Genomic DNA, 27424 nt, shown 5'->3' with positions numbered 1-27424 from the left:
TTATAATTGATTTGAGCGGCACGTGATACGACAGCACCGGCGAATAAACCTTGTGTCACAGACGTGGCTTGTCTTTACCTGTCTTAAATAGCCCCTAGGTAAAGCTACACTTGCCTGCCTGTTATCTCCAAGAGACCAGCTAGTAAGGAACAGTAAGTTTATAAGATAATTTTGGGTATACGGTACCTTTATCGTAATTGCATTATAAGTGAAGAAAGGTGTACTTGGGCAGTTGGACTATGTTTTATGCAATAGCAGACTTAAGTTTGATATTGATTTGGGTATTTTGTCCGGAAATCAGGAAAACGACCATAATTTCCCTTAAATGTGCGAAGTATGTACCTATATTTCAGAGGTGTTTGATTGAATTAGAGAGTTTAAATGACACATACTAAAACATCGATTGATAAAGTTGTTAGAAATTTGTGTGGGAAGTTACTCGTTGGGTGACCCAAGAATCAAACAATGCAACTAATGATAATAGCAACGGGATAAATATTATGTTGTCATCATTATAGAAGGGTATGTGTCCAAAATTATGAAATAATGATACCCCAAATTAAATGTTTGCTCAGACAAATGTAAATATCAGATTAAAAACAAATGTACTGCACTAGCCTGGGGGAAACTTTTATAAAATTGTATAGAGATAGGATAATGTATTGTCTTTAAGTCAGAAAAAGGATCATGACAGCACAATGTATTATTACATAGCTAATGTAAAATGTTATCTCTGGAACTTGCATGCCCTCTCATAGTAACTCTCTCATGTCATACACCAATCCTTTACAATACATGCATGTAGATGTTTAAATTAAATTTCAGTTATTAAAACATTTTTAAAGTAGTTAAAATAATGTATTATAATCAGAGCAAATCTCAGGGAGAGTTATTAGCAGCTTTACTGATAAGGTTTGTGTCTTGAGCATGAGATCATGGACTCCTGTAATTTTGTTGTCCTATGTCTCCTAATATCTTGATCCTGGGAACAAAATAGAAAAATATTCATACAGCTGTTCATCTGTGTCTTTGGTGATGCTAGCAGTGGCCAAAGCCATTAAAGGTAAGATGGTATAGAATATCCATTTTAAAATAATGTTTCTATCAATGAAAACATTTAACACTTTTTTCGTCAGCTGAATTGCATTTTGTTGCAGTGTAAATCTTTAGCAGGGTCTGGTGTAATGCATTTTTGAGGTTAAAGTAACACCGACTGTTCATTTTTTTGTTTCATTTCTCCTTTATCATAGCTGGTTATGTTGGTGCCATTGATGACTTTGTGACACTCTTGTCTCCATTTTGCCCTGTTCACCACTGCACTTTGGGACTTGGCAAAGTCTATACCTGTCCACTCTTTGATATTATCTACCCATATCTTCTTCTGTCTGCATCTATTTCTCTTTCCTGTCCCTGTGACCAGTAAGATTGGCTTTTACAGGCCAGATGAGCCTTAGGCATGACCATACTATCTTAGTTTGCATTTCTTTGTGGTCCAATGGCACCTTGGATTCTAATGCACACCTTCTCATTAGAGACATGGTCTGCATATAAGATGTTTGGGATCCTTCAATAACATCTCATTTCTAAGGCATGGATTCTTCTTTCTCGTTCTGCTGTTAGGGTCCCTGTCTCACATGCATACAGGAATATGGCCATGACAAGGGAGCACATAAGCTTGATTAAAGCTGTACTGATGTCACTTTTTACCGATTATGCCGATACTGCATATATTATAGCCGATTATGAGACCAATTATTTCAAGAAACCGCCTGTTATACAGTTAGTGAAAGCACTAGCATTTGATTGACAAGTAAACCATGCCCTATTTTTGTTAACTAACAATGCCTAAAATGGGTGTGGATTTATGTTAACAGTTCAAATGTGGTCTCAAGCTACCATACATGTGATAACTATTTCTCGCATTTTATATTCCACCTTATTTTTTATTGTTAACTCATATATGCAGATAAAACTCTTTACTAAATAACATTTATTCCAAATTAGTTTTTTGGGGGCACATATGCTCTGTAATATGTTTCTTCATTCTTTTAATTTAATGATGGTAATCAGTGCTTATATATGCGGTACAGTAATGCCAGGTCAAGTTGACCCGTGTAAGTTTCATTGGTGGGAATGGAGATCATAATTTGCTTGTCGAGAAAATTTCTACAGCATTCAGTGAAGCAGTTCACTATAAGAAAAGCATGTAAGCGTGGCAAAAATAAATTTCTGAACTCCTGGTTGATGGAAATGTACTTTGTGAAGCTAGCCATAAAAAAGGGGGCGGGGTTAATTCCTGAATTCGTGAAATTGACGGTCACATTATAGATCACTTATCTTACATTGCAAAGTATGATCATAGGGTTTTAGTATTAAAATGTCATTATCTAAATAAAGTTTCTTACAGAACTATTATTTGGAAAATAATATACATAATATAGATTTGCTTAATATCTGATGTTTCTATTTAAAAAAGAGAGACTGTAGGAAAGTAGATATTTTACATTTAAGAATGCATTTATTTCAGGTGACATCAGTTAGACCTATGTACTATAATGGTGATGCACAATGCAAAGACCATGAAAGTAGTGCAAAACAGTCATTTAATGATTTATTTTGTAATATTATAGCTGTATTGCTTGTTGTCAATAAAGTAATAACTGTTCCATCATTTTCAATTTTAATTGCCTATTACATTAATAGTCTTGGAAAAATATTCACTACTTATTCTGGAGATATAATTTGTTGTGAGCAGACAATCAGTGATAGTTTACAGCAAGCGTGTTAAAAAGTATTTACTTTTAAGAATATACTTTCTTTCAATTAACCCCCAAATCAAATGTTTATTCCTTAATTTCCACTATCTAATTCTGATTTAAAATTCAAGCCATGTCAAGATGAATGTTATGATTAAATTTGTATTTTGGAAATTTGTTTATATCGGCACCGATTATTTCTGTCTGCCGATACCAATTCTACCAGTTGTTCCAATAATCAGTCCGATTATGAGTATGGCCAATTAATTGGTACAGCTTTAAGCTTGAACTTGGACACAAGCATGATGTTGTCATCCTTCCAAATGGGCATCAGCCTAGCTATTGCAGTTGTTTCCTAGGAAGAGTGATGATCAAAGACTGGGTCCATGGGTGGGCCATTCTCCTCTTTGCCAGATTTTGCTGCACACTGATGTGAGAATATCTATCATGTAGGCTCTTCTGCTTGAACACATTTTTCTCGTAGATTGTCCTCTCCAGCTGGCGTTCCTTTCTTTAGTGCCTTAACTGCAGCCTCTACTTCTTCCCTGAGGATCAGTTGGTCAACTTTTATTGTACTCAGTGGGAAGTTTACTAAAGCTTGGTCTCTAGAAGTGTCCTGGTTGTAGTGCTCTGAACTGTATTCTATCCATATGTTTGAAATCTCTTGGTCTCATGATTAAGAGGTTAGTATTAGGACTGGTTGGCCAGGTGTCAGGATAATGTGACTGGGTGGGACATCATGCTTCATGTCTATGGCATGATGCCCCAGTGCTACACATCACTATAAACTGCTACACTGCAGAAAATCCGAATCACACACACATCTGTCTTGCTTATTGTTAGTTACTATATGATAGCTATGACTGGAAATCTATATGAATTTTAGTACTACATTAAATACATGTAAAGAGAAATGTTCTATACCTTAAATCACTGATTTGTTTTGATGCAGAAATTATAAGATTTATGTAGTTATTAACTGACCAGTGGTAACATGAAAAAAATTTCTTCCTCTGCCATTAATACTGGCCACCTTGTATAGCCTATCTTGTGCTGAAAAGTGGCATAAAACCCTATAACAACAACAATCACTTACATTGTCTTTGTCATTATGTATCAGTTAAAATATCTTTGTCATTATGTATCAGTTAAAATATCATTGTTATTATGTATCAGTTAAAATATCTTTGTCATTATGTATCAGTTAAAATATCTTTGTCATTATGTATCATTTAAAATATCTTTGTAATTATGTATCAGTTAAAATATCTTTGTCATTATGTATCAGTTAAAATATCTTTGTCATTATGTATCACTTACATTAACTTTGTCACACTGTTTGTTTCACAGATTACAAACCAAAGTACTTTGAAGGTACTGGCACTCTACTGGCCAAAGGATTTTCCAGGAATCCAAAATAAGATCATTTCTTTTTAACTGTAGAGTATTATCTCTGATAGTTTTGAGAAATTCCAACATATTTTTGTTGAAAATAATGTTCTCATGTTTGATTTGTGATCTTACATTGTCAAATTTTGTGTCACTGAGTTGATAGAGAACTTTGGGATGGTTTCCAAGTGGTCTTTCCAAGTGTCATCATAGATTATGATGTCGTTGATATCAGTTTCACAATTACATATGCCAGATATTATCACGTTCATATATATATATATTCAAGTCACGGGCTAAGCCAACTCAGCTACAGAAATCAATTTTGGGAGAGAAAAAAATTTACCCTGGGGGAAATAGTGCTAGAGTTGGCAGTGAAAGACATGGTTTGTTGGCTGACCAGAAGAACATATCTTTTGTTTTGGCCTTATGGTCTTTAAATATACAAAGACACCTTCTTTGCTGATAACTCTCATGTCAAGGATGTTTGTTCAGGAAGGGATAACATTTACTATACGAGCCTTAGGTTTGGTCTTTCCAGGCTGTATCTGCATCGAGAATTGGCAGACATCACTCTGAGGGAAACAAGGGCAAAAACTAAACCCACTTGTGGTTTATTTACATCAAATTCATATACAGCTTTACTTGATCCCATTCATTGGGAAAGTATTTACATCATCAAGATTATGACATCATGATGTCATTTTGATGTTAGGCTTATTTACATTTATTGTTCTGACAGTGTTGTTTATATTTTCTCTTCAGTCTGATGTAAATAATACTATTTTGTACCTAAAAGATGAAAATTGGCATACTTCATTTTATGTATTAATTTAATTTAATTTTTTCAACATTGACAGCACTGTCTTTTGCATATTATTTTCTTTTCACTTCCTTTTCTCCAGACCCTGTTTTGGTGGCAGGTGTCCATTTTCAATAACATAGACTTTAACATTATACTTACGAGTGCATCAGTAAAGGACAACATTTTATAGGTATTTTTTATAGACAGGTTAGACTGTAGTCGAATTTTTCTTTATTGACAGGTAATTTTTTGCTGCAAAGATGTCAGAAAAGAAAGTCATCTTGGTTACAGGGGGAACGGGTTTGGTTGGCAAAGGCATACAGATTATAGTAAATACTGAGGAGAAACGAGATGATGAAGAGTGGTACTTTGCCTCCAGTAAAGATGCAGATTTGAGGTATAGCCCAGTATCAAGTAGGGATAACTCTTGACACATTTTTTTTTACAGTATACTGTACTGTAAAGGGGGCGCTCACCAGTTAATATGTACTTTAGAGAGAGTGACGTATGTAAGGTGAAGTAGTTCGCATTTAAAACATGCACAGTGGAGAGAATGTTGGCATACCTATATGCTACAGTAATGTAATGTAGATGATATTTCTTTGGATATTGTACTTTTTTGAAATTTTACATGATTTAAGCACACTGCTAACTAAGATGACTGCTCCCTTGTGTTAAAAAATCAGTCTGAATTAATCTAAAGTACACTATACATAGCAGCTATTAAAATAGGGAAAATGAATTTTGCCAGACTAGACAATACCAGCTTCTGAAAGTGCAATGAATGAATTACCAAATATATAAAATGTAAAAAAAGTTATTGGCTCTTTTTTATACAGTTTACCTCTTAAGTTCAGGAAGTGAAAATGACCAAGTAGAGCTAGCACATTTTTGAAAGGTGCACATTTGAAGTAAGGCCAAGCTGTATACTCTATAACCCATAGTACACCCATCAATCATACACCAAAATAAAGGGAATTAAAGGTTCTTTTAATTATACCTAAGATATACAAGGTGTTTTTTAAATAGCCAGTATAACCAGTGAGGAAAGCTGGGGAAATTCTTTTTCTTTAAAATCCTAACCCTATGCAAAATATGCAACTGTAGAGTGCCACCAAAGTTAATTAGTTTTGATGCATAAAACTCTTTCAGAGCTATTGATCTCTGACAATAGATGAAAAATGCCTTGCTATTACATCAGTACTATATTTTTTACACACCTTATGTTTGATCCACATGCAGTTGCATGAAACATTGATTTATGTTTTAAAGGCCTTTATGCATTTGAGCACAGTGAACATTAACTTGAGTGTTTCACACAAAATTTGAGAAGGACATGGTAGTTGTCTTCCAAAAAGGTCACCTTAAACTGCAAAAAGAACACTTTTAAGTTCCAAAAAGGCACTTTGAACTCCAAAAACGACACTTTGAGCTCCAAAATAAGGCACTTTCAACAGGTATCTCATGATCAGAAGAGCGCCTTGCTTCATTGTAAATTGGTTTATTCTGTTAATAATAACATTATTATTATTATTAAATTAGGAAACCATGAGAATATTTGACTTGTAAAGGGTATTTTTTTTTTATATACTTGGTATGTATTCGACTAAGAACATTAAAGGATAACACTTTTTCATAAGAGACAGGCCCTGGGTGGCTGAGTGGTCTAAGGCACTCACCTTTACAGATCATTTACTCATTTCACCTACATCGACACAAGTTAGAATCTCTGTTTGGCTGATGTAGGTATGTGTTTTCCAGTAGCTTTCCTTGGCTCAGTGGTTCATCCTTGGTCTTCTCATGTTCTTCCTCCCCCAGAAATACTGGCCATCATGTATAGCCTATCTTTGGCTGAAAAATGCAATTAAAACGCCACGAAAAGCAAAACCCTTGATATGATCTTACTGAGTGCTGATTTTCTTTTCCCTTTCCTTTGAGGAAGAGACATGTGGCAATAATGCTTTGAAAGGAAATCGAATGCAGGTCTAGGTACAGCCACAAAATTGAAATCTTATCTAATAGTACTAATAATTAATTAATGTGTCTATAGGTGACACAAAATATTTTTTAATTTTAATAAGCTTTATATTCTTCTCTTTTGTTGCTTTCATTAAATTCCTTGGATGATCTGTGATTACATTTATTGAAAGGCAGTTTCTGTCTGTCTGCTAATTCATTAGGTGTTCAGTTGAAGAGGCATGCTATAACCAGTCAGTCATATTTATCATACCCTTTGAATTTGTCCACTTAAGAATATTCAAGAATGAGGTATTACTGCTAAAATGGCATTAGAGATTTTCTGTTTAATTTTTAGTGTCAGTTTGGAGCAGTGAACAAATTATTAAAAGTGTTAACTGACAAGAATCAAAACCTGTCAAACTGTTTTTAGAACAACACAGTCTTTCTGATAGGCTTAGATTCAGTCCAGTGATATCCCTCATTAGTTATTGTAATGTTTTGGATAAGTGAAAAAAGTCATTGAAAATAAACAAAATTGGGCATACCCAGCCTTTGGCTGCAAAGACAATAAATGTTGGAAAAGGTAATTTCTTTAAATCATATCTGCTCAGTGATTGTAAACATTGTCACAAGCAGTTCAGTTCAGATAAATATCACCACACATTATTAGTTGACCTTCTGTACAGTGTGAAGCATAAGCTTATGGCACAGGCAAATTGCATTTATTATCATGAAAATATTGAAATTAAATTGAGCAAATAAGTTGCTGTTTATATTCATGAGAAATGAAAATGAAGCATTTTGCAACTGAAAAAATGGCAGGTTGTTGGAATTGCCTGACTTGAGAAACAAAATGTCATGGCTTGGGAAAAGAACAGCTTAGTGCAGTGCTATCATATAATGACCTGCAGAGAAAACTAAACTTTAAAAACTTGTCACTTTTAAAATGACCTGGAAATACACCAAAACTTTAAAAACCTGTCACACTTTTAAAATGACCTGGAAAAACACCAAACTTTAAAAACTTATCACACTTTTATAATGACCGTGGGGGATAAACTCAACTTTAAAAACTTGTAACAATTTTAAAGTGATGACTTTAGGGTAATGGGTCTTGAGCCCATCAATATAGAAAGAAATTAGATAAGTTGGCAGCAGTTTTCTAGAGTGAGTCATTGAAACGGAGAATTTGTCATGGCAACATCTTGACTCTTTAAGTATATTGGATGAATTTTGAGAATTATTTTTCTTGTACAGTTGTGGTAAAATAGTTTAAATAAACAAAAAAATTGGCCACCAGGTACACATTTGTCAGTTTTTTTCTTGGTCAGTCTGAAAATGTATGGCTGATGCAGATGATTGTTAACTTGAGTTGTCAGTGAAGTTTTATTCTATGATTCTGCTTTTGTGTTACTTTTTTTTTTAGCAACATTGAACAGACAAGAAAGCTGTTTGAGGCCAAGAAGCCAACACATGTCATCCACCTGGCAGCCATGGTTGGAGGTTTGTTCCACAACCTTAAGCACAACCTGGACTTCTTTGTAAGTCTATTTTATGTATAGTAAAACATTTTGTGCACACATCATTTCAAAGTTTATAATCTCAATTTAGAGAAGTAGAGGATGTTCACAGTGGCTTTTCTACTTAATGTAAAATAAGAACAGTTACTATAAAGCTTTCATGAAATGTACCTGTACAAACTCTACGTAATAAAATGTTCCGGAGTTAATGTCACCAGCTAGCTGCATGACCTATGATGTAGCTATCTTAGGGACCAGTTATTTTGCACTGATTTATTAAAGAAAGATTGTTTCTTTGTGCTGGTTTTAATGGCACTTTTAATGCATTACTGGCTATATCATGCTTAGAAAATGGGATGTATACGTCTCAGCTGTCTCAGGCCTGGGTGGGAATCCACTGCTCTACCAACTGAGCCACCACAGCTTTTTAAAGAACAAAAGGTTAATTTTGTCATTACAACAGCTTTATATATATATATATATATACCTTCTGGCATTTGCTCCCTCTCTAAAGAGGGTTCAGCCACATTGGTTCTACTCTGTTCATTTCTGTCACTGATATATTTTGCATTGTGTCTGATTTTCTTCAGATCCTACTGTACCAAACCCATCCATATTCTGCCATCCTCGGCTCTATTGTCCATACACTTCTGCCTTCATGATTCTCCTGGTGCAGCTGTTTTCTTCACTCCATTCCATGCACCCATTACTGCTGTAGTCTGGCTTCCCGTACCTTGTATGTGATACAAGCTACTCCAATGATTTGGCTGATATCTTCATTTGTTTTCCTTTCTTTAAATGGGATCCATAGCATTCCCATTTCTGTTCTCTAGGATCTCCTCTTCTTTCCTGCTCCATACATCAGCACTTGTCTAATCAATGTTGTGTATATTTTGCCTTTAACTCTGGCTGGCATCTTCCAGTCACAGTCTACACCTGATAAGTCTTTCCACTTTTGCTAGGCTGCCTTGATCCTCAGTTTGACATCCTTCACTTAGCTTTTACCACTGATTCCAGGTACATGAAGGTTTCCACTTGCTTAAGTACATTTCCTTTGCTGTCAGTGATTACCAAGGGTTCTTTAATCTTTGAACATACCATGGTTTCTGTTTTGCTAGCATTGATTTTAAGACCTTTACTTTCTAAGGCACTTTTCCATCTGATGTACCTTGTCTGAAGGTTCATCGCTGAGCCTTTGCCACATATGTAGTGGAGTGAGCTGACTGTTGTAAGATGGCTGGGTAAAGAGGATGGGCATGCTGCTAAAAGTTCAAATGTATATTTTTCCAGATCTTTGCTGCCTACCTACCTCATTCTGTATCTTTCCGTAATCTTCAAGTTTGAAGGATTGGAGTAACTTGTAGTGAGATGAAAATTTATATATATATTTCTTTGTCTAGTTTATCAAGAGATTAGAGGAGTGCAATTGGCCAGAAAATACATGTTTACAAAGATCACAGTTATGATGCTCTAATTGAGAAGTGGATTGATTGTGAATTTTGATATCACTTTCAAGAAAATGTTGTTAAAAGAAAGCTGGAAAGCTCTAACTAGTCTTCTGATCAATAACAATGCATTTGAATTTTCCAAATTTGAATGCAAGATTTTCTTATGGACTGCTTCAAAAGAATGTATAACTGCATTTAATAAATGTAGTGCTGTAATCTGATTGTTGAGTGTTTCCAAGAGATTTTTATTCCGAAAGCTCATTCTATTCTACAACAATGAAATTTAACATTCACATCATTTTCTGTATAATCAATAATTCATTAAGTCAATATTTGCATGGGCAAACAATGTAACACATTTATTTATTCCATCATTATTATCAAAGACTTTATGTAGCAAATATGCCAGATATTTGCAAACAAGTATTGGTGCCAAAATATAATATTTTACAGTAGCCGGATTACTGTATATACTTGCCTTTCAGATTGGAACCAATTGCAAACTGTATAGACCACAAACTGCTGTAAGATCAGGGCCTGTGCATTATGTTTGGGCTAATAAAAAACCCACATAAACCTGCATTATGTTTGGGCTAATAAAGAAACACAACATAAACCCTGATTTGTTTGCACATTTTTGTAGAATGACAGACCTGCATATGTATTGTTTACTACTGGACCCAACGTAAAAATAAATATGTTTGGCAACTAGTTTATACACATGTTATCGCATTGATTTGCCAGAAATAGTATACCCATGATGATAACTGTAATTTCAGAGAATTAACATGCTGATCAATGACAATGTGCTGAACACCTGTTTCCAGCTGGGGGTGAAGAAAGTGGTGTCCTGCCTTTCTACCTGTATCTTCCCTGACAAAACTACCTACCCTATTGATGAAACTATGGTAAACTTGCATGGCATATTTAATAGTTACACATGCATGGAATATTTAATAGTTACACATGCATGGCATATTTAAAAGTTACACATCATGGCATATTTAATAGTTACACATGCATGGCATATTGAAAATGTTAAACATCATGGCATTTTTAACAGTTACACATCATGGCATTTTTAATAGTTGCACATCATGGCATATTTAATAGTTACACGAAATGTCATTTTCCAATGTAGTCATTAGCCAGAAAATGTAGCTTTTTATTTGGTTAGTCATGACATTCATCACATAATTGCAACTTTTTGCTACGCTGTTTGTTATTGGGATTACTTTGGTGTCTGTGAGTTTTGCGTGTGTGTGTATATATTTATATATATATATATATATATATATATATATATATATATATATATATATATATATATATATATATATATATTTGTCAACATCCATTTATGTCAGTACTATTTTATCCCACCCTCTTCTGATTTAAAATATTGTTTATTGTTATTATTAATTAATCTAATGATTGTTTGCACATTTTCATTGAAATAATGCTTTGTCATACGCATGGACAGTAATGCCTTTTTACTCGTCTCTACGAAATAGAGGAGAGTCATTGTACTGCTACCAGTGTCTGCATATATAATATGCATGTACTGCATCTCAACATTCTTCTTAGGTCATAGGCAACAGCTTAGAGTGGGTTTTGTAGCAACCGTCTAATGATTACTTGTGCATGCTTGGTTAAGTTTCTTTTTTATTTTACATCCTGTGATACCTACCATATATGTTTGCTTATAAGCAAAGGCCAACTGCAAACTAATTTTAATTTGTATTCTATGTGTGTTATACCTTCACAGACGAGCCCATATTCCCTCATGACTAAGCACACATTGCCATAAACTGATGTTACTCAGTCAGTGTTATAACCTGCAGACCTGGGTTTGAATATCTGTAAACTATGAATTAAAAATTCTCTAACCTGTATGATAGTATTATTTGTATTAAAATATTAATTCTGCCTACTATTATCAAGCATTCTTCTTTGGAATCCAGGGTTAACACTTATCATTTTGTCTGGTGTATATTTATAATTCTCTATAATTAATTCTGTATATATTATTTCTGCCTACTATTATCAAGCATTCTTCTTTAGGAATCCTGGGTTTGCACTTTCTGTTCTTTCTGGTGTATATTAAAATTTATATATATATTATATATATATATATATATATATATATATATATATATATATATATATATATATATATATATATATATATATATATATCAGGTAATTTACAATCAAACACTGTATGATAGTGGGGATCATTAATATATAGGGTCCCATGACCATGCCCACATTATTTGATGGGCAGCATTATACTGAGGGAATCACTCTTAATTAAGCTATCGTTATCATTTTTAACTCTTCTGGTCATAACCCTAGGGAGTATGAGATGGCCTGTCATTTCATATACATCACCTGATATCCATTCATCTGTTTGCACAACTTTATTGTTGCTACTCTTAAACTATTGGTGGGATTTCCTTGAAATGTTGTACACACCGACAGACTTTCATCCCAAGGTCTGATTGTCTTGTTCAGACTTCCACTATAAATGCCAGAGTGGCCATCTTTAAATAAAAAATGTAATAGTCATCCCAATTAATAAATGGTCATATCAACAGTGGGTTTCACTAAAAGACTTCATTTGATGTCTAATTGGTCCTTATTGAAAATAGCGCCAATCTGATTTCAGAATCTTGTCACACAAGAATATTATATATGATTTCAATGTTCATCAGTTCAAAAAGAAGAAATGGTCTTGTCTTGAATTCCTGGAAATTCTTTTCAGACAGTAGAGTCTCAGTCCCTTGAAGGGACTCTTGTTGTGAATGTCAAAGCTGAATAGGTTTGTATTTCATCTGAAGATGCAGAAGCTAATTCTTTCTCTTTCCATTTGTACGTCTGTCTCCATCTTCCACTTTTAGCCATCATAGTTTAACAAGCATTGATGACGGTGCTGTGAAATATTACAGATGTACCCTTGAAGTATTTTAGCACTTTTCCTTTACATTAAACTCTAACACCCCTGGCACCTCATTTATGTGTCAGGAGGTAGTAGCCTTCTTCCGAGCTCTGTAGCGTCATGGTCATTTAAGATACACTAAAGTGAGTGGTATTTTGGAAAGGTAGACTGATTTAGATACACTAAAGTGAGTGGTATTTTGGAAAGGTAGACTGATTTAGATCTTCAATGATACCAAATAATCTGGACATTCTGGTTGCACTACAAAATACAAAGGGAAAAAAATTTTGGAACCAATTTTTTTCCCACTGAAAATTTGGCCATGGTTGGAATCCGATTTTGTGTCAGGATTTTAGACTTTTTAATCTCAGATTGAAGGCATACCAGTCTGAACTGCACACAGACAGACAAACCTTTGCAAAAAGTAGGATAAGATGGGCATTAAAGTGTGGTCTGGATATGAAAATGATGGGTCTGTTAAGCAAAAACAAGAAAATGACTCCCAACTTTTACCCGTCTGCTCATGTGCTAGCAAAATAGCCAATGAAAAACAGTGTTTCTAACACAGCTAGGCATTAGATTAACTGGAAATCTCTTGTAAGTTGATGCATTAGGATGTATTCAGAAATAGCCCCAAAAATGTGTTTCCTACTCGCATTTCAGGTAAAAATGACAAAAAACCTGCAGAGGTTAATGAGTTTTTTTAAACAGAGCTATTGTCTTTGTTTTCAGTTAGATGTTAATCTTCATTAGAATAGTTGCTGATAATCAGTACAACTTTGCAAGCATTTGGTGCAGATTCCATCTGATTAATAAACTAGCTTGTATGCGTACATGTCACCGTTTTCAAGAATTTCAGCCCCATATCATTGTGTGCCCCAAGATTTATATGCATTTAAAGCATTTTTGTTGTCCCAACACTTACATGCATAAAAAAATATCAAATTTGTCAAGATTGCCAAACGGTACACAGCAGTGAACAGCTCTTGTTCATTTACCATTCAGAATTTTCAATGTATGTGTGATAACTTCATGACATAAACATGTTCACTAAATGCAAGCATTGAACCAAGCACTATTGTTGTTTATTGTTGTCATACTGGGAGCACATTTTTAATGAGTTAGGTGTTTACGTTTTCAAGGGAAAATAAAACCATCATTACTGGTGTATTTATAAAAATATTCTAATGCAGTAATGCATAAAAAAAACAATAATAAACTGAGGTCAAAAAGAATAGGTTACCATTGCAGAATGCTTACAGCAACCTGCTAATGCTCAACTCTTGTCATCGATCAAATTATTTATATTTGGAATTGGATAGATAAGAAATAATAAGAAAATGGAGGAAAATTCAATATATTTTTGGACTTTTCAAGCAAATTGTATCAATTTCCATGTAATAATTCATGATGATGGTATCTTAATTACCACTGTAATGATCAAGAACATACATTGATCAATTAGAAGAAAAAAATGAAAGTGTGTGAAAACAAATATTACCTTTAAAAATGGGGCCCCAAGTGGCCATAAGGTCTGACGCACTCATCACTGTGGATCATTGCCATCTCACCTGTCTGCTTGGGTTCAAATCTCGGGCATGGCCAATGCGGGTACATGAAAAAGCTTACCAGTAGCTTCTCACGGGGCAGTGTTCTTTCCAGGGTTTTCCCAGGTTCTTCCACCACCATTTATACTGGCCGCCATGTATATCCTCTCTTGTGCTGAAAAATGGCGTTAAACCCCATAACAACAACAACAACCTTTAACAAAAATTTAGGGTGTCTCAAGACTTACAGTCATTACAGTATGTATGGTTTCTAGTAATAACATAGGTCTTTCCCTAATAAGATATAGTATGACAAAGTTAACTCCCTTGAACTTTAGAGTTTACATTGCCTCAGCTATTTCTTCAGGTCGTCAATAACATATCATATTTAAGTACACTATCCTGAAGAAAACTTTCTTGATCATTTCCTCCTTTGAAATCCTCCCTGTATTATAGAATAATAATGGTCTTTGTAATCAGTTCTCTCATGGATAAATGTTTGCGTCCATTGGGAGCTGTCTTCAACTCTGTTACTAGTACATTGTTGACTGTTTCTATTACAGGTACATAATGGACCACCTCACACCTCAAATTTTGGTTACTCCTATGCAAAGAGAATGATAGATGTGCAAAACAAGTGAGTGCACGTTTGTTAAGTAAATCAGGGTGACCATTTTACAGATAATATTTAACTTTGTTAACCGTTTTGGAAGGAATTCTGCTTGTACAGGAAATCAGTCAAGAACACATTCTATGTAACAACAGAAATATATGTTTACTGTCATTTGTTTGGTATTTTTAAAAGTTGTCCTTCTCCTTGCATAATTCAGGGTTCTATATAAGCAGTATATTTATTTTATGCAAATTAAATTCCATGAAGTAGTTTTAACATGTATTCACAGTATGCAAAACAGGTTAAGTATTTGCTTCACTGATGACTGCATTAAGCTTGTTGAGTTTCATTATGTCATATTTGATCATCATGATATCTGCAGTCATGACAGATTTTATATGTTCCGTGAATATTTGCAGTAAGAGTACTTGACCACATTGAAAACAGCTTATTCTCATCCTGTTTTAGTTTTATTACTTAACCCCATTCTTCACATAAGCATTTTTGGATGCCTCCACCACACTTTAATGGAAGTGCATATGGATGTCTTGATATGATTTGCATGCAAGTGCATTTGGATGCTTTTTTATCTAATTTGCATACAAGTGCATTTGGATGCTTTTTTATCTGATTTGCATACAAGTGCATTTGGATGCCTTTATCTGATTTGCATACAAGTGCATTTGGATGCATTTTTATCTGATTTGCATAAAAGTCCATTTGGATGCCTTTATCAGATTTGCATGTAAGTGCATTTGGAATACTTTATCTGATTTGCATGCAGGTGCATTTGGAATACTTTATCTGATTTGCATACATGTGCGTTTGGAATACTTTATCTGATTTGCATACAAGGATATTAAGATGCCTGTGTACCATCTGCATAGAAGCAGTTTTTATGCCTACAGTAAATATTGTCTTTTTTAAGTTGGTTTTTTTAGTAGCACTGCCTATTGGGGAATAACTGTTGGCATTGAGGGGAATAACCATGATGTCACATCATGTGTTGTTTCTTTTGTAAGATAAGTTCTAATCTGTTTAAGAACAGTAACTGGATTGGATTCTCCCATATACAGAACAGAGACCACAGTCTTTGTTCAACACTTTCTAGAGTTCAGATGATTCAAATTATGACTGGAGGCTTCAGTAAGTCAGATGTATATTCAGATATCAATGTAGACAACACTGATTTGGACAATTTATCAGATTTGGATAATATTGTGACAATGGCCACAAACCAGTAAATTTACTGTACAGTTTGAAAAGGTTATCATTGGACAAATAACTTAAGTGCCATGACAGTGCATGAAAATTTTCATTGAAACACAATTATACTGTCATCAAGATTGAATGTTTCTCTGAAGCCTTTCTGTATAAAACAAACATGTACAGAAAACGGTTAAATTTAGGTTTAACATGTTTTACACTGTTCTGTGTTTTTCAGGCAGGTCTGTGTGCATTAAATCATATAGGTAACATCTATTTATAGCACACTACACTCTATGGCCTTGAAAAAGATATCTGCACTTTAAACTATCCATAGGTATGTCTGCAACTGTGACAAAATAGTCAGAAAAATGTGAAAATCTATACCTGTGGTCTGTGGTACATTTTTCTTCTCACCCCCACCAGAATAAGGTGAAGTGGCAATAATTTTGAATGTTTGCAACAGTTGTTAACAAAGCTGCCTTACTGAATGTCTGAGTCAAATGTAAGAACAAAAGAAATACTCCTAAAACTGTTGTAAAATTATTGATTTAGTAATTTTTCTGTTACATTGTTTTTGCAAAAGATGGTAACTTTGAAAATTATTACAATCAAATAGGATCCACATCATGGTAGTCGTCTTTTCTTGATATTTTTACAGGATGAAATATGGAATAAACTTTCCCTTTACTTGTAATTGGCCTTTAAATAATTACTGAGTAATAACTTGCTTGTGATTGGCCTATAAATAATTATTGAGTAATAATTTGCTTGTGATTGGCCTATAAATAATTACTGAGTAATAACTTGCTTGTGATTGGCCTATAAATAATTACTGAGTAATAACTTGCTTGTGATTGGCCTATACATTTGTTGAGTAATAACTTGCTTGTAATTGGCCTATAAATAATTATTGAGTAATAACTTGCTTGTGATTGACCTATATTTTAATTATTGAATAATAACTTGCCTGTGATTGACCTATAAATAATTATTGAATAATAAGTTGCTTGTGATTGGCCTATAAATAATTATTGAGTAATAACTTGCCTGTGATTGGACTATAAATAAGTATCGAGTAATAACTTACCTGTGATTAGGCTATAAATAATTATTGAGTAATAACTTGCCTGTGATTGGACTATAAATAATTATCGAGTAATAACTTACCTGTGATTAGGCTATAAATAATTATCGAGTAATAACTTACCTGTGATTAGGCTATAAATAATTATTGAGTAATAACTTGCTTGTGATTGGCCTATAAATAATTATTGAATAATAACTTGTTTGTGATTGTGCTACAGATGCATGATGGAATTTCCCTTGTGTTCAAGCTTCATGTGTGAATTACTGGCTGGAATCTTGGGTTGAAAAATTGCATGCATAAATGATATTTAGTCGACAATAAAGTCGATCAGAAAGCATCAAATACTATCTTTACACTGTTTCAAATTATTCATTGGACAGAAGAAAGACACAAGATATGGCATTATATTCAGAATTCAAAAGTATTAAAAAGACCTGTAGCTATAAACTTGTGAGATGGTGAAATCACTTTTCATTTTGGGGCTTATTTGGGCAAAATAGCCTGCATTATTAAACTATTTCACCTGAATCATTCCCAAGTCTGGACCCTGGTTGTCAGTTTGTTACAGCAGTACCTCCCAGATGGGACCACAGATCTGACACGAAAAGTGGCCTAAATTGGTTTGTGGTCCTGTGGGAAAGGTTGATCAATATAAGTCAAATATTGTCAGTAAAGTTCTAAATAAAGTAGTGACAACCATCTCCTTTCAGAGATGGTCATAAGAAGCAATTTAATGTATTTTCTCTGTTTCCATGAGAACATAAGTGTCAAAGTTATTGTTGATAGTCATTCATCATCCAGTCATATTGTTGATAGTATTTCATCATCCACTCATATTGTTGATAGTCATTCATCATCCAGTCATATTGTTGATAGTCATTCATCATCCAGTCATATTGTTGTTAGTCATTCATCGTCCAGTCATATTGTTGATATTATTTCATCATCCACTCATATTGTTGATAGTCATTCATCATCCACTCATATTGTTGATAGTCTTTCATCATCCAGTCATATTGTTGATAGTATTTCATCATCCACTCATATTGTTGATAGTCATTCATCATCCAGTCATATTGTTGATAGTCATTCATCATCCAGTCATATTGTTGATATTATTTCATCATCCAGTCATATTGTTGATAGTATTTCATCATCCACTCATATTGTTGATAGTATTTCATCATCCACTCATATTGTTGATATTATTTTATCATCCAGTCATATTGTTGATATTATTTCATCATCCACTCATATTGTTGATATTATTTCATCATCAGGTCATACTGTTGATATTATTTCATCATCCACTCATATTGTTGATAGTATTTCATCATCCACTCATATTGTTGATATTATTTCATCATCAGGTCATACTGTTGATATTATTTCATCATCCACTCATATTGTTGATATTATTTCATCATCCACTCATATTGTTGATATTATTTCATCATCAGGTCATACTGTTGATATTATTTCATCATCCACTCATATTGTTGATAGTATTTCATCATCCACCCATATTGTTGATAGTATTTCATCATCCAGTCAAATCTTTGTACCTTCAAGATGTAATTATTATTTGAAATACAGACAGTTTTGTTTTTTCTTTAGCATTTACCTTCATCTCTTCTCTCAATAATTCCTTTTTGTTTAAATCCAGGAATTTTTTCTACATATTTCCTTACATGGAGTTGGAAAATATTAGTGACTTTAAACAGAAGACTGGTATTTTATTATTTCTGTCATTTGATATACAAATTTAATGTTTGGTGGGTTTTTTTACAGAGCCTATCATATACAACATGGCTGTCATTTCACATCTGTAGTACCAACCAATGTCTTCGGACCTTATGATAATTTCAACCTGGATGATGGACACGTTCTGCCTGGCCTTATTCACAAGGTTTACATGGCCAAAAGTAAGCAACGTAGTACAGATTTATGTAGCTTCTCGTGGGTCGGTGGTTCTTCCCTGGGTTTTCCGGGGTTCTTCCTCCACCACTTATACTGGCTGCCATGTGTAGCCTCTCTTGTGCTGAAAAATAGCGTTAAACCGTAGAACAACAACAACAACAACAGATTTTTGTTTTAATAAATTTTATAATCAGGTGTCCATTCAACAGGCTTCCAGAATCTGAAAACTGAAGTTACTCAGCTTAAATTCAGTACAGCTTGGTTACTCAACAGAAATTCAGTACAGCTTGGTAGCTTAGCTTAAATTCAGTACATCTTGGTAGCTCTGCTTAAATTCAGTACATCTTGGTAGTTCAGCTTAAATTCAGTACATCTTGGTAGCTTGACTTAATTCAGTACATCTTGGTAGCTTGGCTTAATTCAGTACATCTTGGTAGCTCAGCTTAAATTCAGTATATCTTGGTAGCTCCACTTAAATTCAGTACATCTTGATAGTTCAGCTTAAATTCAGTGTATCTTGGTAGTTAAAATCAAAGTGGATAAATGGGTAAATATCCTCAACATCATTTCACTACATGCTTGCATTTCAGAGCATGTAGTATTATCCATCTTAATTTGTGTCTGATGAACAACTATTTAATATCCTTTTCCTCAGCAAGCTTCAAAAACCATGTGTTACTTATAGACATCACTATATTTTATGTCACAGTGAGATCAGATATGGTTTTTATAATTGTCATTATGATGTTTATAAATACTAGCATATGATTAACTAAATTACCAAATATCAAATTTTCAGAGGATAACACTCCATTTGTGATCTGGGGGACAGGCACTCCAAGAAGGCAGTTTATCTATTCTCTTGATCTGGCACGTCTTATGATATGGGTTGTCAGGGAGTATGAGGAAATTGACCCCATCATTTTGTCAGGTAAACTATATAAGGGAGGTAAGACACCAGGGTAGGTAAGCATGTTACCATTTGTTGCAAGTTGAATGATGCCTTCCAAAAGTAATATCTAGAGATTTATAACCTGTCAGCACTGTCACTAGTAAGAGCTCCCAGTATTTTTGAACTAAGAATACTCTGGGATATACCTATCCTCGGCTCCACTGAAAACCTATGTGGAGCCATTGGAGCATTCATCGCTTGACACATTACCTTACAGTGCACAATTTATTCTCTGAATCATGTTATTTATTTATTTATTTACAAAGATTTTAGAAGAATCTATACAGTTGTGAAAGATATGGAATTGTTATTTATTTATTTACAAAGATTTTACAAGAATATGTACCGTTGTGTGAAAGATATGGAATTGTTATTTCTTTATTTACAAAGATTTTACAAGAATCTGTACAGTTGTGAAAGATATGGAAATGTACTTAATGTGACTTTGAATGATAGTTATAATTAAAAGTTGTGATGAAAGTGAGTTGATCAATGATTATTAATATACATTTAAATATTGATTATATAGATGCAGATCATTTCATATATGGATTACAAGATTTTCCTGATATGATTGCATTTTGCAGTATGAATATATCTATGATTTGCTGATTACAACTCAGAAATCAGAAACAAACACCAATATGATCTTGTATAATCATAATTACAGTGGTATTGTGGAAAAAGTAAATAATATTTTTAAAGTACATTAATTAAGAGAAATGGAGGAAGAGAGGTAAATACTAAGAGTTCAAGTTTATTCTTTCACCCAAGTGTTGCTAAGTATATGTTTGTCATAAAGAAATCCCAAGCTAATCTAGCATGATTATTGACTTATAACCATGTGATCAAAGGCCTTCTGTTGTCCCAAATTGATGTTCTTTACTGTCTATCAGTGGTGATTTAGCAGGTGATAAAAATCATGTACCTATATGTGTGAATTCATATTGGCCATGTTTACCCTGTTATGACTCAAGATCTTAAAATATGTAACAGAGAAGTGAAACCAACAATTTAAGTAAAATCAAGAAGCAATTTATTTCTCTCTACAATACAATGTTAAAGATCAAGAGACTCTAACAATATTGTAAATTAAATCCCAGATAATCCTGAATGTCCTATCACAAGTTCAAAAATACAGAATTTTCTAATGAATTTCAATAGTATTGAATGTTTGGATGTGCCACATTGATGCAATCCAGAATGCCTTTAAATGAGTTCACAATAATCCAAAATAGCATGTTTCTCCATTTGCAAATGGGCACTCGAGTAATTCCAGTTAATATTTTAAATAATTTCATTTGAATTTCTCTGACAGAATGATTTAAAACAGGAATACAGTATTTATCAAACCCCTATTTATATACGTTTTCGCTTAATATATATATGTGACACAAAATGTTGTGTATAGATCCAAAAGTCAATGAATGGGCATTTTAGTAACTTCAATTAATAGTTTAAATAAATAATATCTGATGTCAACAACACAACTGCAAACTCTGACCTTGTATTGCCACAGACTAATATAGAACAGATATAAATTATTTTATTATATCCCAATTTATACACCTTTTCACCTGACATATAACGTTATAGATGTGAAGATTTCCAATACAAAAAAAAGCTATTTTGACCATAAATTAGACTTGCCTTGAACTCTTGCTATGTAAACATTCTTTTGACAAGTTACAATCATTGAAAAGAGTTAGCAATGTAAACCATACAGCTTGCAGTCATGGACAAAAGTCAATGAATGAGCACTTTATGAATTCCAACCAGTATTTTAATCAGTAATTTCTTTCAAATTACATTGATGTCAGCAATACAACTGCAAACTCAAATCATCGATTTCTACATAATGATATAGTATGGGAATCAATTATTTGTTAATCAAATCCCTATTAATACACATGTTCCCTTTACCTGATGCATAACTGAATGTGGGAATTTCCAACAGAAAAACCTGGTGTAACTAAACAAGACTGACAATGATAGTGTTACTTTTATTTAAATGCTTATTCACTTGAGCAGTTTTTCCCTATTTAAAAGTTAAAATTCAGATTTTGTTGACAATTGTGATATATATTTATTTTCAAACAAATTGTGTAAAAAAATGCAAAAATATACAGAAGTTATTTGACTTGCTTGTAACCTAGATTAAGGTAATGTTTTTGATTTTATTTTGAAAAAAGAATCAAACAAATATCCTATCACAAGACCAAACTTCACCTTCAAAAATCTTCTATTATTGAAAAAGAGTCAAGTAATGAGTCCTAGGGCAAAGGTACCCTGCTATTACTTGGATGGTAATGTGATTGAAAGTGCTACACTGGTGAATTAGGGGCCACCTCATTTTTGTGCCAGTAGCAGTCCAAAAAGACTTAGATACCAAGCCTTAGATAATTCTAGTCCCAGTTTTGAACAAAGACAAAAATATTTAAGTGAATTAAGTCAAAAGGAAAAGAAGGCACTATTTCCATTGTTATGTATGTTTAATTTTGTATTTGTTAAGGTTTTTTCTCCATCATTATAAGTTTTAATTGTATTTTGTACTTTACCTTGTCCAAAATCAAATTGATGCTGTACTGATCTGGGAACAACAGAATACATTGCTAATATTTTTCCTATGATTGTGGATTTAGTATTCAGATTGTTATTAATGTAAACATGTTTATTTTAGTCTGAGTCTAGAACATTGGAATTTTCCATGGAATAACCTAGTGTACCTGATGTTTACCACATTCTTTCTTATAATTTTAGTAACAGATTTTGTCTTGTTGACAACCCAAAATGTTCTGGAATGAAAAATTCCACTAAGTAAATTACAAAGTGCTCAGTAATGTTCTTAGATAGATACATTAACTTGTAATTATAGTGAATTCAGACAAGCACGTCATGGATTATGTTATTGTGATTCATCAAAAGACTTGGAATGTCTCCACATTGCTGTCTGCTACAGGCAATCAACACATTCAATATTGGATCTTATTTGGTACACCACAAAATTTAATAAGAACTTTATTCATTAGGACTGGTGATAGAACTTTTTGGACTATTTTGGATTTAAATCACAATGTTGTAAGTTCTTTATAGATTTTCACTATGTATTCTAGGGAAATAAATTATTTGTTGAATTTTACTAAACCTTTTGGTTTTCACTCTTTACTGTTGCTTAGTTTAAGACCATATAGTTCTAGTACCATTTTAAAAATTAATTTTCTTATGAATCAACTCCATATCACTTGTGACATTTTGCTGTATACATTCATCAGACAAGAGCTAGTATTTGCCTGATTGGTGGAATGGAATGGAAGATGCGCTTAACCACCATAATTTTTACTTTCCATAACAACTAGGACAAGTAAATGTTCAATCTTTGCAGATGTATAAGTAATCTATATGTTTGCATAATATGCTTGTATTCAAGTTCTTACATAAATGACAGTTATTGCTGCCCCGCTTACAAAAATCATCCCATATTTGTGCCTGGTTTCTTTAAATGCCTTTATAATAAGGAATAGACAGCCATTGCATGCTTTTCCTGTTTTCGGATTTTGGGGAGTAAATTTTGTCCTAAGATTAAGGCTGTGATAGGTTAAAAGAAAAAGAAATGAAGAGGAAAGAAGGTGACAAGTGATTATTTTCCAGAGTTTATTGCAGTTTTATCTTTTGAAAAGAATTTGGCAAACCATAATATTACCATCATCAGGGCCCCAAGCGGTCTAAAGTGCTTTCCATCATGGATCACTGCCATCTCACTTCTGTCTGCATGGGTTCAAGTCTCGGGCTTGGCCATTGTGAATATTTGAGAAAGCTTGTTGTAGCTTGTCATGGGTCTGTGGTTCTTTCCAGGGTTTTCCCGGGTTCTTCCTCCCCCATTAATACTGGCTGCCATGTATAGCCTATCTTATGCTGAAAAATGGTGTTAAACCCTATAACAACAACAACAACAACATCATCAGATTTTTATAAATCAAGTAAATAAAATATTTACACATATATGATGATAAGTAATACATATAAAATATAGTTTTGTGTCACAAATGCTCATATTAAAGATATATTTGGAAATAATGTTTTGTCACTGAATTTGCAGAAAATTCTTTCCATTTTCACTAATTTACAGCATGTAAGCTTTGCCAATGAAGATATTCAATTTCAAAATTTTACTAATTGCTTCATGTATGTCTCTTTTTTACTAATTATATGTAACACATTTTCTCAGTGGATCCAGATGATGAAGTCTCTATCAAAGAAGCTGCAGAGGCTGTGGTAGAGGGAATGAATTTCCAAGGGGAGGTAACATATGATACCACTAAATCTGATGGACAGTTCAAGAAGACAGCCAGCAATGCTAAACTGAGAAAATATCGTCCTGACTTTAAATTCACCCCATTCAAGCAAGGTTGGAACCAAAAACTTTAAAGATATTTACATGACATGTATTTCATAAATTATTAGAATCATGTTTGTCCTTTTGTACACTTTTCATTTAATGTTGGGATACCTATTGCATAAACAGTGGTGAAATTAATTTATAGCCCTATTGATGAATGAAACAAAACAAAAGGTACACAATATTAACTTATACTTTTAATAATTAAAAAGAAGTGTTCTTTACACAGCTAAGTGTATCAGAATTTAAGGCCTCAAAAATGGCTCATGTTTGAATAGTCCGGAAATCATTATGTTTCTAAATTTATTTTTTAGCCATAAGCATATTGATAAGGTTATTTTGCACGAATTGGTAACCCATGTTCTTGATCCAGTTTTGTACCAGACTTTGAATATATGCTGCTATCATTAAGTTCTTGGGTAATGAGCAAGATCCACACATACTAATGAGGTCATCTTGCACCTGTTTTTTGAGCTTGTTACCCCTATCAAAGCCATATTTCTGATCTGATTTCTTTATCAAAGTTGAAATATGGGCTTATGTCAAAAAGATCTATGATGGGTTCAACAGTGCATGGGATCAATGCGTATAAATTAAGTAGTCTTGAATTTGATTGGCTGGCCTTGTTACCATTCTGTGCCTATATTTCTGATCTAAAATTGATCAGTGTTGGAATATGTGCTGATAATATCAAGATCTGCAAGAGTTTCGTGATGAGTGAGATCCACACATAAATGAGGCGATCTTGCATCTGAGAGCTGAATTTGTTAAGACTCCTGAAGCTATATTTTTAAACTGTTGGGTTTATTCAAAGATTGTGGATGACTTTGATTATGTTTAAAAGACTGCATAATAAATTTGACTCTCTTATAAATAATGTTTAACAGAATCAAGTGAAATAGGTAAAAATTCAGCTTGGTATAAATTTTAGAATATTGTTTACATGAAATGGTGCTTTTATAATACATTCTTAGCGTTAAGTTATGTAAGCTAGGTAAGTGACATCAGACCTACTTGACCTTGTTTTTGTCTGAGTTCAGTTTTATGTGGAAAAAGATTCAAGTTTATGGGGCCTAGTGTGAATCTCTTGCATCATTCTCTTTTTCTATGCATGTATTTGCCTAATTTATTTGGAAAATGCAAATTATAAAAAAGGACTTAGAAATCTGTTTAAATTTGACATGTTGTTTTTGTATTATTAGAATACTTTCTGTTTTTCAGCTGTGAAAGAATCATGTGAGTGGTTTGAGAAGAACTACAACATAGCCCGAAAGTAAAAGAAATTCCAGAGCAACAAAAATACATGAGACACTTTGCTCCACTTTCTTCTGTGATTTGTGCATCTCTGCTTATGGTTACAAAACATTATTTGATTTTATACCTTGATTCATCTGCTTTAAACAAAATAAATGGTTTCCAAAATACAAAGATTTACATCAACTATATGACTCAACCTTTCACTTAAGTTACCCAAAAAAAATAGACTGACATGTACATTCACCACAAATCAGCAGTGACTGTTTTCTCAGCTAGATTTGAGACTTTCCTTTAAGTAAGAAGTAGGTCCCTTTTTTTTGTATGTATGTTAATATGGTGTGATTCCACAGAGCTGCCATTTAAAGTTGTTACCAGACAAGAGGTTTAGAGGTCGTTTTAATATTGTCAAAAGGAAGTAATTCAGAAATTGGTACTGGTAATCTTCTGGTATTGATCAGTGACAAAATCTGTTTCATTTTCATTTTTACATTTCAAGTTTCATTGCTGTCAGATGGTTGGATTATTTTGAACTAATCATTTTCGATGTTGTTTGTACTTGTGAATTTACACATAGCTATGTTTCGTTTGTATCATAAGATATTTCATTTAACTAATAGTACTAATAATGATGATGTCTTGAAAAATACCTTTCTGCTTTTCTCATAATAACAGAAAAAATCATTTTAGTTTTTTTAAAACTTATAGCAAAATTGTCAAAGTGAAGCTTTTTGTTTGATATTTCTGCCAACTTCCCATTTGATACAAGGATCAATATCTGAATTGAGATTGTGTGTTTGTCTATGCAATGTATGTATTTTTACAAGATTTTGTTTGTACTTCTGGAATCACGCATTTAGCTTGTTATTCCTAAAATCTCTTAAACAATTTTAAAATACCCAGTACTGCTGAGCAATCTTCATCATGAAAAACGTTTATGCATAATAATAATTCATTGATTACTTTTTTATGTTCATTGTTTTAAATGTAGTGTATATTGTTTGCTTTATTATATCAATGCACTGTATGCTTTTTTATTACACCTTTTTGTATTAAGCCACTGTGTTTGGAAAATTATCCGTTTTGAAACACCGTCACACAGTTGAAAGGGTAAATGTTAATTTTGATCATTTTTGGCAGCATCTTCAAGGAGTCATAATATACAGTTGAATCTCATCGGCATAAACAACCTGCACTGCCTTATTTGGACTCAGACATATCATAAATATCTTGTCAGTATGATCATGCAAAACCTTTTGACATCGACATGAAAATTTAGTGGACATTTTGTTTATTTAGATAACTAGATGTCTGTCCATTAAAGCAATTTTCCATTTCTTTTTTAGATATTGTTCACTATTTTTTATGTATCTTTGGGAAACTCTATACATTTCATATATGGTATTGATTGAAATTCCTTTTCTGTGGGTTCATGTACTTGTCTTTGATATTGCTCATGGTTTACTGTTAAAAGTATGTATCTGAGAGAATGTAATGCTCTACATATGTTGTGGTAATTGAAATCCCATTAAAATATTTTTTTCATTCCTTGTAATTACTTTTATTTTAGCTGTATTTATATAATGGGAACTTATGTAACATTCCAATTAAAGAAAACCTACAAGGTT

At 33.2% G+C, this 27424-nt stretch overlaps 1 protein-coding gene across 1 annotated transcript; it reads left to right on the top strand.

Annotated features, from left to right (window-relative positions):
* LOC149773568 (GDP-L-fucose synthase-like) lies at positions 1–27424 on the top strand. The gene is made up of 9 exons (XM_089946339.1): positions 1–152; positions 5192–5347; positions 8336–8450; positions 10657–10785; positions 14929–15002; positions 19066–19199; positions 19994–20125; positions 24372–24551; positions 25764–27424. Exons 2-9 carry the CDS (start codon positions 5211–5213, stop codon positions 25817–25819), a joined length of 957 nt encoding a protein of 318 aa, XP_089802465.1. The 5' UTR covers positions 1–152; positions 5192–5210; the 3' UTR covers positions 25820–27424.

The sequence above is a fragment of the Sinohyriopsis cumingii genome, unplaced genomic scaffold, assembly GCF_028554795.1.
Source record: "Sinohyriopsis cumingii isolate HCF-2022 unplaced genomic scaffold, ASM2855479v2 utg000624l, whole genome shotgun sequence".
Taxonomy (NCBI): domain Eukaryota; kingdom Metazoa; phylum Mollusca; class Bivalvia; order Unionida; family Unionidae; genus Sinohyriopsis; species Sinohyriopsis cumingii.
Note: the sequence above shows the minus strand (reverse complement) of the source record. Positions and strands in the feature narration are given on the sequence as shown.